This window comes from Dipteris shenzhenensis, chromosome 20 (genome assembly GCF_047967505.1).
Source record: "Dipteris shenzhenensis isolate YYH24624 ecotype China chromosome 20, Dip_SZ_1.0, whole genome shotgun sequence".
Taxonomy (NCBI): Eukaryota; Viridiplantae; Streptophyta; class Polypodiopsida; order Gleicheniales; family Dipteridaceae; genus Dipteris; species Dipteris shenzhenensis.
In genome coordinates this window covers 17,583,958-17,598,155 of record NC_141615.1, presented here as the reverse complement: position 1 = coordinate 17,598,155, position 14,198 = coordinate 17,583,958, and the positions used below count along the sequence as shown (strand labels likewise).

The following is a 14,198-nucleotide window of genomic DNA, read 5'->3' as shown; positions in this document are numbered from 1 at the left end:
CATTTACAAGGTTTTTCTTGTTAAATGCTTCAAGGAGGGGTTCAGATAGGGGGAACTGCAAATGTAGCCAACTACATGCATGAAAATGGATCATCAATGGACTAGAGATAAACCAGAGAATCGTATCAGGGACCATGCTCCATAATGAAAAAAGATCACAGATTCAAATAACAGGTCTTCCCCAAGTCAGCCATGTATTAACACCATGAATTGGGTACAAAACCTTTTTCATACATACAGGCTGGGCCCATTGCTATTGTGCTAAGAGCATTGCAGAAACTCTTTCTTTTGATACGCTGGATCACGGAAAAGTCTCTCGATACGCCCTTATCTACACCATCATTTGACAATATGGTTGCTCTACGTGGTTGTTTTACACTATAGCTCCCATTAAAATATTATCATCAGGTTCCAAGAAATGAGGCACTCCCCAAATAAAGGAAAGTACTATCAACCAATATATTGTGATCAGATACTCAATTGAGAATTTCAATTTCCAAATCAGATTTTTTTGTGACAGTGCGCAAATATATTTCTATTAAATATAAACACTTTTGAGGCTGTGATTCCTTAGTGAGCATTGAATTATGCCTTTCGATGAAAGAATTATTAATAAAATGACAAGGATACCACCTATTTTCTCAAATAGCCTTTATTTTATGAAACTGTCACATTCTAAAATCCAGAACACAAACAGTGTTATTGGAGAAACAAGCAGCAACTTTGTCACCTTCCTTGTTCCAACAAACCTCAAAGATTCCACCACTACCTCTATAAGTACGCAACAAACTTCCATCCTGCACTGACCAAATGTGCAAACATTTGTCGAACGAACCACTGGCAAGAAACTCTCCATTTGGGCTGAAAGCAACTGAATAGACCGGCTCACTGAGAAGCAATATTGTGTGTTAGGAAGTAATCTAAGATACACTTTTACACTTCTTTACAAGCAATAGAACCATCAAAAAACTAACCTGGTTCTAAACAATTGCGTAACAACATATCTGGTGAGTAGACGGGGATACAAAACCTAGCACCCAAGGAAGCCAAGGAAGACGTGACAAAGGGCCCAAAGAGGTGACTACAATGAGAAGTACAGTGTCCAAGCAACACTCTAGTGACTTGGTAGCCAAGGCAACGAGATTAGTGGGATATTAGCTGTCCCAGGATGTAAAAGAGACTCCCAGTATGCCCTACGAGAAGTAAATCGAATTCAAGAAAATAAAGGAGGGTAACAGGAAATGTAGGACAGGACAGTGCAAAGACCTATCAAAATAGTGTGAGTAGTATGACACAATCAGTTTAAGAACCACTCAAGAAAGTAGCTTAATATAAGCAAACAAGCCAGAACACAACTCACCTACACGATAATAGTGGTGAAAGAATTATCAAAATAGCATCCCTACGATGCATAAGGTCGAAATTCTAAGATCATACAGTATAGAGGGAGAATTCATCTACAAAGCTTCCATTGGTTATGCCATATCAATAATGAGGAAAAGTATATACATTATTCTTCCTACGATACCCCATCAGTTATTTTAAGAATTAGGAATAGATATTATTCTTCTTCATATGTACCTGACCAGTGATTTTAGGAACTAGGAATAGATAAGGGAAGGAACCCTGAGGTTCCACCAAAAGGAACTAGGACTTGACGAGGAAGCATTCTTGAAGAGGTTCCACTAAGGAATTATTGAAGAAGATGTGCAAGACAATTGAGCAATCTCAAACAAAAGAACCATTACAGACATAGTCACGTCCGTACGCATACGGACGTTTTTTCTGTATGGCCTTCCGTACGAGTTTTTTTTTTTTTGGTGTGTGTGGGGAGGGTTTTGTTGTGGGGGGGAAAGGGGATCAATTTTGTGCCTGGCCAAAACCTTGGAAAACACATTTTTTAGAACTATTCTAGTCCGTATGCTGCTAATCTGTACTCCTTACACTGTTGGACGACTTTGGCTGTGGTTGGCCTCAAGGATGGTCTCAAGGAGGATGAGGAGGATGGCACTAATGCAGATGATGATGAGGATAAGGATGAGCAAGAGAATGAGGATGAGGATGCAGCGTGAGGCTTGAGCCTCATCGGTTGTGAATTGTGATGCATTTCAATTTTCAGCTTATTTCCGGGCTGTGGCAGCCTTTTCTTATACAATGTTTTGCCTTTGTAGTAACTACTTCCAAGTTTCTACTACCTAACTACCTTTGATCATGATGTTTGGTGTAGTATTGATCTATCATTGACACTATATATTAGAATCCAGATTCCAAATGACTCTGGTCTCTGGAGGCTGGACTCTTTGAACTTTCATGAATCATGATTCATGAATTCATGACTTTAATATTAATACAAGTTTTAAGTTTGAAGTTTCAAGTTGAAAGTTTTGTAGCTCTATGTCAATGTAATGTGTACAATGTATATTTTTTTAGGTAAAATTAGGGTCACGTATGTTTCAGCCCTAGGGGCTGAACCATACTCCAATCATACTTCCATACTTGTCTGACGTATGCGTATGGTAACGTATGGAAAAAACTATGATTACATATCATGCTCAAAATGAGGGTGCTGATCAACTAACCCAAACATGATGCTACTGCTCTTATGTGCGGGTTGGGTTGCATTTGGACCTGTGGTTTATGGAAATGATAAGAAGACCTACAGTTTTATGGAAAATGTGAGCCCAACTTAAACAGTTAACATAAGAATTTAACTTAAACCAAAACTTGACTATTAGTATGAGAGGGGGGACATACTAATAGCTACAGCCTACAATACGAAGGTTGAATTAACTTCAAGTTTGTGAAGTTTAAACATCAAAATTAAACATATCATGAGAGCTACTGTTGAGCAACTGCCACAATGTGGCATGTCTCGAGTATACTATACACTGTAGAGAAAACTCAAAGTGAAAACAACGAGAGGGCTCAAAAGTTGAGTAACACGGCAAGTGCCAACTACAAAAAAGAATACTTATATGAAAATAGCTAATCTAGATCATGATCTAGAATCTAGGGCTGTCCAAGGACCCCCCTAAACTGCTCGTGGTGGGCGGACATCTGTGTGTGTGAGTGTTTTCTTTCTTCCTTTTTTTTTTTTTTTTTTTGGGGGCGGGGGAGGGGGGGTATCTATCATTTGTTTTTATAGCTGTCTTCTATGTCTTATGGGCTAGACACGCATGCATAACCAACCCTGATGTGACATTTGTTTCAGCCCCTACATACAAGACCCTTCTAATACAAATCTTCGAGGCAAATCACTACCGTTTCAGCTTGACCGCAGGAGGCTTTTATTGAATCAAAAGAATCCACCGGATTGGCTACAACCTATAATAAACATTCTTTGGGTTGCAAAAAACGAATGGCCCAACTGGACAAAGCTGAAAACACAGTAAACGTCCTTGGAAACAAGTATTGCCCTACACAACTTAGATAATTAGAACTACAACAGGTTGGGTTTTATAGATACCTGTGTTGGGTCAGGCTAAACAACTGCACCCCTTGCTCTATATCCCACAACTTTATCGTTGCATCAAAGGAGGCGCTGTTACAGGAATATAAAAAGAAATCCATTTCAACTAAGAGAAACAAGTATGTAACCTTTTCAAAAGAAAAATGTAAACCAAACTGAAATTGTTCACCTTAACAAAGGAAAACCTCACCATGAAAGAATTTTACATACCTTGCAAGCACTAATGGCAAATTAGGGTTGCTGGTTCCCTGTCCTGTAGGACTCCATTTGATAGTATATATCTCCTGAATCGAAGTAATATGCCAGATTAACTTCCGTGTTCAAATGAAACTAGAACAGCATCTCTTTAGCAGGTTAGCACCTTCAAAAGCTAGGGCTTCTTGTGCATTGCTCACCTTTGTGTGGTCTTTTAAGTCATGCAGGCACTTATCTTGCTTCAGACTCCAAATCTGGAATTAGAAAGGCATTATTAAGTGCACGAATTCATTCATGATAAAAATCACAAAAATAAAATATAATAAAGTTGATAAAGGTAAGGCCACCTTTGCCGTGTAATCATCGGAGCATGAAGCAAGCAACAACCCTGACGGATCCCACTTTATTGCATTCACCTCATCCTGAAAATTGAGCCAGCATTATCAGATTCTCCAGACTCACAGTTGCACAATCCTTTCAATAAGCCCAAAACCATTGAAAATAATTTTCTACAGTTGGTAACTCAAAGTTCCTCGTGCATGTGCGTGTGGTGTGCATTGCTTAAACCAATACAACTTTCACACCCTACTCAGTTGGAAGCATCTTCCCTAAAAGACATAAATACAGCCCTGAAATACAACAATGTACTCAACATCCCGAGTATGAAACAGGCATATACATAGCAAGCCCCTAAACATTCCATGGCAAAAGCTTTTAACATAGCCAAACAACCCATTGGTAGGGGTGGTGCTCAGCTGAGCTTTACCCCGAGCCCAAAGGCAGCCTGTGTGTGCATGTGCATGTGCATTGGCATACTACATACATTCATTTTCAATAGATAACGAGCCTCCTATTCCTCCTCTAAGATATCGTTCCCCATTTGTTATGAATGGTGGTACCTGCATATAATAATGCAAAGAAAGAAAGCTATACTCTATAGATTATTTAGAGCCCTAGCCCGCTTTCTCTGCTCATTGAAACTTGTGACTACGCTCGAAATCCACCTTTCATTCCTGTGACATCTAGCAGATCTCCCCAGGGCAAATCTAAGCATGAAAACAAATATAAGTCATTGTTATACCTGATGTCCAGCAAATGCTTTTATTGGACGTGCTTCTCCAAGCTTGCATACATAGATCATTTTGTCTGTTGAGCAAGTTGCAAATGATACATTGTTTCGCCAATCCACATCCAAGGTTGGAGCTGCCAGATGACTATAAGATAAGTATGAATGACGGGGAAGGCAGGTGGCTTCCTTATCGATTCTAGTAAGATCCTTCCGTAACAAGCCTATCAATTTACTGTAAAGGCCACACACGAGCCAAAAGTTGCCAAAACCAAGATACTCTCTCTCTCTCTCTCTCTCTCTCTCTCCCTCCCTCCGAATGCATGCACGCACGCGTGCGCACACACACAAGCAGACACAAACAACAACCAAAAAGGAAGACACCCAAAACAAGCTATGACTCCCCCAATGAAAAACCTGCCACACAAAGTTGACATTGCTTTTTAGAAGCTAGGCTAGAATTCAGACTGTGCTTACCCGCATGGAACTCAAACTGTTGCTTCACATCGCCCGTTTTTGCATCCCAAATGATGGCTGTTTTGTCCACACTGCCACTCAATAAGCAATCTCCCTTTTTGTTCCATTTCAAAGAAAAAATTGGTCCTTTATGCTTGTTTAGAGTGTTTTTAAGTTCACCTGATCAGAAACACATTATTAATACCATGCAATAAACATAAGAATGTACACCAAAGGCTGGAAAGCAATTAGATACTGGAAACCAATTACACATTGACACACACAGATAGCTTTATAACACCAAGGTTCGTCCATAGGCACCACGAATTGTGTGCATATGCTGAACAGAACACAAGATTCCACTTACTAAAATGGTGATGATGTGGCATACCAATTGCACCAATAGGTTCGGAATTTAGCTGAACTGAAGCTAGCTTTCGTTCTTGGTCTTGAAACCTTTATGGGAACATAAAACTGGTGGTTTCAAGTACTGTAATTAGTGGACTATGCATTTAAACAGAAAGATGGATTTCATTGTGTGTACAAAAATGATTTTGTACATGTGATGGGACACAGAAGTCTGCCTAAAGTAATTGTCCAAGGCACAGCAGTTTTTATTTTTTCGTTTAGTTTTTTATAATTTTGTTCGCACCTTTGACAAGGTGGTCCCTTTTCGTAAGTACGTCTCATAGCTTCTCTACATAAGCATACTAAATGGGTGAAACTTTGCGTCTCTAGAAAAGATTGAACAAGATTTTAAAGACAGTGCTGATTGACTCTCTTCTCTAGTACCTTGCCTGCAGAGAATGTGCCTATTCCTAAGTGTGTAAAAATAAGATGCGATCTGCATTTTAGTTTGGAACTTTGGGCAATAGGTGTCATTTAATATAGACACAGATATCGATATTTGGACTGCTAGTATGTAGTCCACACTATGCCAGATATGTGACGTACATAAAGTGCAGCGACATTATCACAATAACTCTATCAATCATTTAATGAATAATTTTTCCCGTTTGTTTATTTATTATTTTTCGCACATGTTTACTCTCCACACCTGAGTTTTTTTGTGAGAGCTCTTTTTATGGGACATCACAAACCGAACAGTTATCTTCATCAACAAATGCTGTACATAGCTCCTTGCTACATCTGCTGCTCCATTCCAGCACTTAGATCAGCCATCAGCACACTATTGCTGCGATCGCAATGGGCTTCTAGAGCCAATTGAAGCCCTTGCAGCATGCCTTCACCTTCCAGCCCTTCCTCTCCTGTTCCAGTGCAAGTAGTTTGCAGCAGTGAATTTCTGCTACAGCTCTCAGGAAGTCACCCAATCTCCATCTGCTCCACCCAGGGTCTAGAACTCCAGCAATCAAACCAGTATTCTGGCATAGTTTCATCATCTACAGGCAGCCCCAAGAGACACCTGCTTAAGTGATTTGCACTAGGAACTGGAATTCTCACCTGGATCCATCCTAAAATTCAATCCAGATCAACATTTAGGTCCAGGACACGACTAGAGCAAATTGACAACATGTAGGAGGCAGAATACATAGGCTAGGGTGTACTCCATATTCCAAGAAGTTTTGACATGCAATACATATCCAAGGCAAGACAATAGTAGAGCTGTTTTCATCTTGGTGGAGAGTGGGAGTTCCTACAACGTTATCAACACGAAAATCTTGCATGCAATGAGGCTTGCCGTGGCCAGCCACACAGAGGTTGACCACATGTGGAGAGTTGAGGTTTCTACATTGCAATTGCAATTAACAGTATTTTGGCTCTTACCATCACTTCATTCAACACATGTACCATTGGGCATGGGTGGACATCAATGGGAAATCATATGGTTCAACAGCTGTGTCCTCTTTTATTCCCTTAAAATGCTCAATAAACTGCTTTGCCAACAAATAGACCTACAACCATGCAAAGAAAGTACAAGCAGATAATCTCTGCTTCGAAAACATGCTCCTTCAAAGACCAACATTCATTCTCAAATCCAAGGTGTTTCTCCTCAATCCATGAAAGGTGGGTACGAAAGAAAAATCTGATTAAAGCACTACAAATCTCAAACTTTTATTGGGCTTTCAATTGATGCCTCAAGAGATGCTACAATAAAGGCATCCACATATACACATTTACTTGGTTTTAAAGATAACAGAACAAACACAAGACCGCAAAGGCAGGCCTCAGAGCACAAATTCAGCTTGTAAAACCGAAGGCAATTATTTTTTCAAATAAACGGACAGCCAATATAAAATATGAGTAAAACCGAAGGCAATTATTTTTTCAAATAAACGGACAGCCAAGATAAAATATGAAAGACTCTTGGCACAATCACAGCATGCAGGATGTAACAACACACCAGATGTAAGCACAGAAGACTGGTGGATAATGGTACGCCTGGAAAATGACACAAAATTGCATTCAAGCACACAAGATTCCCAAGTCAAAAAAAGAAGGCCAAAGCCCCCCCCCCGCGGGTGGCACCTCCAAAAGCCACCAATAAATGCCTTTTGAAACCCTGTCCTAAAGTAAGGGATGCATGTATTCTGCAAGCTTACCATCTTTACTCCAAATTCTAGCTTGCCCATCATAGGAGCCAGTGGCAAGCAAGGTTCCTTCACCCTGCACCTCAAAAATTTACAAAAGACGACAATTTTTGGATCATATTCACACCCTGCCCAAAAAATGCCAAACCATTTACCAACATAACCTGCCAGAAAATGCTCACATTCCAATCCAATGTGGTGACATCTTTGCTCTTCTCATTTGTCTTGCCCTTAAAGTGCTTTAACACAAGGGATCTTGGAGTTGCAGCCTGTGCTGTGGCTCCAGATGGCCCATCCGGGATTGTCCATATCCTCGCTGTAGAGTCTCCCGAGCTGCTCCAAAGGAAGACAACAAAAGGGAGTTACAATTACGCAAAAAGAGGACAAAAAGCATGCCCTCATTGAGCTGTTAAAAGAGAAATCTTTGAGGAATCAGAAATAGGGGGCATTAGAAGCTACTATGAATAATGTCAAAACAAGAGCAAATACAAAACTTGGACAGCACTGATTAAGGGTGCAAGGTTAGCATATAACTTGAAAAGATGTCGAAGAAAACTGAAGATAGATCGATCTCAGCCACCCAAAAAAGGTTATCTGTCAATTCATACTGTCATACCTTTAATCACTTCAGCTTTTTCTTTCACAAAGCACCCTTGCTTTATCAACTTGCTAACTTGCCCTCTCACGGTATGAGTTGCTGTGCTTTAATTGTACTTAATGGTTTTCTCCGGTCATCTAAAGCTACATAGGAAATGACGTTGGAAGTCAATATCTCCTAATGTCACTCTAGTGAGCGAGTCTTCTTGGGATTTTGTATGAATTGAATGACCACACTGACCAAATAAGAAACGTTATACATGGTCATAGTCAAGTCGATAAAGCTGCCAATGAGCTACTTGTATTGAGGAGGATCTAAATTTGGACAATTTTGTCAAGTGCTGGACAATTTGATGTTTCATTCCATAGGAGTAGGGAGTGGCTTACAATCATGTAAATGAAATTGCTTAAGTACCATTTCAGTATAATTGCCCTAAGAAAGTGTAATGCTTGTGATCTTGATAAAATCATGGAGTTCTCCCATACCATTCATGTCAAACTCTGAGGTGTGATGACTCTTAGATTTGAGATGAAATGCACATTTGAACTAGTGATGATCAAGTCATCAACATAAAGCACTATAAGAAGGATGTTTTTTGTAGTCTTTCTAATGGAAAGAGATGGATTTGAATATGATGGATGAAAACAGAGTGGAGGTATAGGGCTGTTGTTCGGAGGTGTTTGTGAGGAGGATTGTGTGAGGTGTGGACTGTCTGGGAGTCAAGGAAGGTACGCACACTTTGAGGGTGTTTTCAGATTCGAAGGGAGGTTTTCTCAAGGGTGGACAGCAAGGTGTGGTGGTCTTGTAGGCCCATAGCCTCTTCATCACCACATCCAACCCCTTCTTTCCGTCCATCCTCTTCTCTCTTTCTATCCCATCCACCCTCTTTTCTCCGTTTAATTCCCTCTTCACTCCAACATGGCAACTTTGTCCAAGATGGCAAAGAACAAGACAAAATTTCCCATTTTTCCCACGATCCCGATTGACCGTCAATTAGATGGACTTAATTACCGAGTCTGGCGGGTCATGGTAGAGTCTGGGTTACAATCGTATGATCTGGCAGACTTCATTTTGGTTGGAGTTACCAGGCCTGATCCCCTTGCATCCAACCTTAGCATCCTGGAGCAGTAGGAGGCCGAGAGTATCTGGGAGCACTTGGTGTCCTTGTATAATCGAACCTCACCCATGAAGAGGGTTTCCCTGGACGTCCAGTCGAGATTGATGGATCCCAAGAAGTCTTCATTGATGCGGGAGCACATCTAAATTTACTGGAACTTCAGCAGGCAATCCTGCAGATATCGTCCAAGGACATGGCCATAACTTTACTATCCCAGTTATCCTCTCAATAGGGTGTCTTCTATTCGTCCTTGATAACAAAATTGGTCTTGATGGTGCTTAACCAGGAGAGATTTATAGATCGTACCTATGAGAGTCAGCTTGAGGCTTTGGCAACTGTGTAGAGAGGAGGGAAGCAGTTGATAGCTGAAGAATGGGACAAGGCGTCACGTACATGTAGCAGATGTGGTCAAAAAGGACATTATGGACGGCAGTATCCTCAAAGGAATAGTGAGGGGACCAGTAACCACCTGGACAGTGTTACCGCCACTATGACATATACTCCAACCTTCTAGTAGCACGCGGCAGGATGCAATGCCAACAAGCTTTCTAGATCCATCCGGAGGATTGCTTGCTCATTTGTGGCAGCGGTACCTACCAAACAAGTGCAATGGGAATGGAGTCTTTCACCGAGATAGGCTTTCATGCAAGACCTCGAGACACGAGGGGTTGTTCCCACTGACTCAATTGACAGTATGTTACTAGTTGGCATTTTGTTTGGACGTTATGACTTGGCAGATCTAGAGGGGTCTCTTAGTGTTCTGGTGCAGCTATTGCCTGATGAGCTGCTGTAGATCCAAATGGATAAGGAGAGTGCCAGTGCAAGAACCCAGACACAGTTGATTGATCCTTATGAGCTATTATATGCCCATTGTCATTGGAGCACTAAAGTTCATCAATCTGGTGACTCTGCAAATTTGGACTTGAGAGGGGGCTTCAAACGGGGCTGTATAGCTCTGAGATACAGGTGCCCAAGCAAGAAAGCGGACCTTGCACCAAGGGCAATATCAGTTGGATTATTGTTCTAATATCTTTTGTGGGAGTGGCGTGTAGAACCACTGAAAATGCCGATGGAGAAGCTCGGGAGAGAGGTTGACGAAGAGGCTTTGAAATGGTGCCAGAATGAGACCAAATGGGGCTGTGGAAGGAGGCTAGAAAAACTGACTTTCTTCCTCCCCTTTTTTCTTTTTAAGGGGGTTTGTCTCCTAGGTCAACTAGGACAGTTAGTATAGTACTAACCAAAAACTATTAGGATTGTCAGGCTTAGGCTCACCTAGGAATTAATCAAGACCTAAGTCTAAGGTCTGCATGCAAGAAGGCAACGATGATGGACGGCAGATGATGCCGATGGAGACGGTGACACGATGGACGAAAGGCACAGGACGGAAGACTACGTGAGGCCCTGGCGACGGGTCATGAGACACATCTATATAGAACGGGAGGCGCAAGATGAAAGGCAACGACTAGTCATGAGGCATTCGCACTAGTCGCAATAATGACACGCCTTGTGGGGTGATTCATGCGGGTCATGAAGGAACCTCATACATACATGACTGCTCATTCTCAGGGAGTCCCTTCCATTTGATGGTACTCTATGTATACTCTGTTGCGGAGCACATGATCTCTGAAGCCCATGATATGCTCACGAACAGAGGATATGACCCTCCTCATCCATAGGTGGCAACTCTAGGAGAACATGCACATGCTGTCCCATATGTAGCTTCAGCAAAGACACATGGAAACATCATGGATCTTGGAGGTAGGGGGTAGCTCCAATTGATGCGCTGCCTATCCGATCTTGCGGATGATCTTGTAAGGACCGTAATACCTGTGAGCAAGCTTCGTGTTGGTATTACCCTTGAGCGAAGTATAACGGTTCTTATGGAGATGCAAATGCACATAATCTCCCTCTTTGAAAGACAAATATCTCCTAGACTCATCCGCATACTTCTTCTGCTTGGCTTGGGCATCCTGCATATTCTTTTTAGCCAACTACAAAAGGGCATCCATCTTCTCCAAGTCATTAAATCACAGCCATGTCTACAAGTGTACTGTTGTAGCAAAATTCAGCAAGTGCCAGCCACTTATCCCAAGACTTCTGAGTATCATGACAAAAGTGCCTCAAGTATTCCTCCACCTATTTGTTCATCCTTTCCAACTCGTCATCAGCCTCAAGATGGTATACAGTGCTAGGTGTAAATAAAGTACCCACAACTGTAAATAACTCTTGCCAAAAGTGATTCATAAATTTTCCATCTCTGCCATTGACAATTTCCCGAGGAAAACCATGATGCTTAAAGACATGCTCAACGAATTGCCAAGCAACTTCTGATGCTGAATACCGGGTCTTCGTGGGTATGAAGCGGTTAGGTTTTGTCATTCTATCCACCACAACAAAGATGATGTTAGGTTTTGTCATTCTATCCACCCATTCTTTAGAAGGCAATTCTGTGATGAAATACATGGCTATGTGTGTCCATTTGCCTTCTGGAATGGGTAATGGCTGTAAGAAACCCGCATGTAATTTGTTGTCCACATTATTCTATTGGCAAGGCAAGCATTCAGCCACATATTTAACCACATCCCGCCACATGCCTTCCCAGATAAAGCTCTATTTGATTCTCTCATATGTCCTAGTGAGACCCGCATGTCCAACCATGGGAGAGGAGTGCATTTCTTGCAAAACCAGATGAATCATGTCACTAAATAAATCATGTCCTGCACCACAACAGCCCATTATGCAACTTGAATTCTAGATGACCCTGGCTACACGGCTGCTGCAAATCTGAAAATATGTGAACTGCCTTCGAATTCTGCACATACTCTTCCTGCATGCCATCAATCCATTCCTGATATATGGTAGAGATAGCAGACAAATGGCAAGCCCACATCTTGGACAAGGCATTTGCAACCACATTTTCCTCCCTTTTCTGTACTCAATTTCAAAAGGGTTGAACTGCAGCCAACGACCTCTTTTGCTTATATGACAAATTTGGCTGAGTGAGGAAGCAACTGAGTGTCCTATGATCTGTTTTGAAAGCATGCAACACATAAACATGGTAATTGAGTTCCTTGGCATCAAACTTCCTGCCTTCAAAGGCTAGTACCCAGTGTTCCTACCTCAAAACAACCCCCAATCCTTTGCAACTAGCATCTGCCTCCACAATGAAAGGGCGTGAAAAATCAAGGCACACCAAGATAGGTCTCACAGACTGATCATCATCATGCTGTCTTGCAACAGCTAGTACATCAAATTTGAGGGCAAAATGGGAAGGGATGGCCGTAATGAAGGGGGGGGGAAAGGGCTAGATTAGTAGTACTTCTAAGGGGGAGTTAGTGAGAAATATCTAGACAATACTCTCGGGCTGCTGTCACCATTTGTACTTCTCTCAAGAAATAAAAGTATAATCTTTATTAGAATTGACTTTGGTCAAAGAATGCTGACTTTGGTTAACTAAGATAAGTTTTATTGTTTTACTTTTGCTTTGCATTGGTAAAAGAGAACTGTGGGCATGCCCACAAGGGACTAGGAACTAGGAATGCATGCATTTCGCTAACCTCTAATGGGTTAAAGTGATGGAATTTGTTTGTGCAATGTGTAGGACCAAAGATTGGGGGAAAAAGCACAAAAAGCAGGTCCCACAAGACTCCAAAGCAAGGACAATGGGACACCTCTTTAAAAAGAGAACCCACAAGACTAAAAAGGCGACTAAAGCCTCCAATTTATGAAGAAAGCTTAAAAACTTGTCTTTTATGTAAAAGTAGCTTTTAGAAATCACGCCCTAGCTTTCTGCTAGGCCTAGTCTATAAAAGAAGGGCCCTAGGCCTCCCAGATGCATTCAAAATTGTACTCAGCTTCATGCTCTTCTCAAAGCCAGTTGTACAAAGTATTTCCTATTGCAATAAAGACCTTCGGGGGGGTCCAGCCCTTATTTATGGGCCGTAGTGCTGTGTTTTGTTCTCTCTCTTTCCATTGCTGCGAATTGTTCTTCTCCTACCAGACCAAATTGCGATTTGTTCCAACATCATAGTCTTGCAACCTTCGCACATGTGAGTGTCGTACAGAAGAGATTCTACTGCAATTTCTGTTCCAGCCGCCTGAATCTGCTGCGATTAGGGTTTTCAGCCCTTCGGGTGCCCCAAGATTCCAACGATTTGCTTCAAAAGGCTGATCTTGGTAACGGTAAAGGCTTCAGCTGCCATGACTGCTCATCCTCAGGGATTCCCTTCCATTTGATGAGGTACTCTATGCATACCTTGTTGCAGAGTACATAATCTCTGAAGCCCACGATATACTCAAGTACATAGAGGATATGACCCTCCTCATCCATAGGTGGCAACTCTGGGAGAACATGCACATGCTGTCCCACATGTGGCTTCAGCAAAGACACATGGAAAAGCATCATGGATCTTGGAGGTAGGGGGTAGCTCCAATTGATACGCCACCTCTCAATCTTGCGGATGATCTTGTAGGACCGTAATAGCTATGAGCAAGCTTCGTGTATTACACTTCAGCGAGGCATAATGATTCTTATGGAGACGCAAACGCACATAATCTCCCTCTTGAAAGACAAATATCTCCTACATTCATCCGCATACTTCTTCAGCTTGGCTTGGGCATCTTGCATATTCTTTCTAGCCAATTGCAGAAGGGCATCCAGCTTCTCCAAGTTATTACGTGCTTGCTGATTTTTTACAGCATGTTTGCAATTGAAGAGATCCATGATGTTTTCTGTGTGTCTTTGCTGA

At 41.7% G+C, this 14,198-nt stretch overlaps 1 protein-coding gene across 5 annotated transcripts in view; it reads right to left on the bottom strand.

The window, feature by feature from the left end:
• Nucleotides 1–379: 379 nt before the first annotated feature.
• Nucleotides 380–14,198, bottom strand: part of HOS15 (WD-40 repeat family protein) — a 59,310-nt gene continuing 45,491 nt past the window's right edge. For 2 of the 5 annotated variants that reach the window (XM_087391457.1, XM_087391458.1), the window contains exons 7-16: nucleotides 7,918–8,068; nucleotides 7,748–7,817; nucleotides 5,208–5,366; nucleotides 4,746–4,867; nucleotides 4,012–4,086; nucleotides 3,865–3,918; nucleotides 3,680–3,753; nucleotides 3,467–3,541; nucleotides 975–1,030; nucleotides 380–888 (exon numbers count right to left, since the gene is read on the bottom strand). In XM_087391457.1, coding sequence (XP_087247583.1) covers nucleotides 653–888; nucleotides 975–1,030; nucleotides 3,467–3,541; nucleotides 3,680–3,753; nucleotides 3,865–3,918; nucleotides 4,012–4,086; nucleotides 4,746–4,867; nucleotides 5,208–5,366; nucleotides 7,748–7,817; nucleotides 7,918–8,068 — 1,072 coding nt within the window. In that variant the 3' untranslated portion in view covers nucleotides 380–652. The remainder of the gene's footprint in view (nucleotides 889–974; nucleotides 1,031–3,466; nucleotides 3,542–3,679; nucleotides 3,754–3,864; nucleotides 3,919–4,011; nucleotides 4,087–4,745; nucleotides 4,868–5,207; nucleotides 5,367–7,747; nucleotides 7,818–7,917; nucleotides 8,069–14,198) is intronic. The other 3 variants (XM_087391459.1, XM_087391460.1, XM_087391461.1) reach the window with 3 other exon arrangements.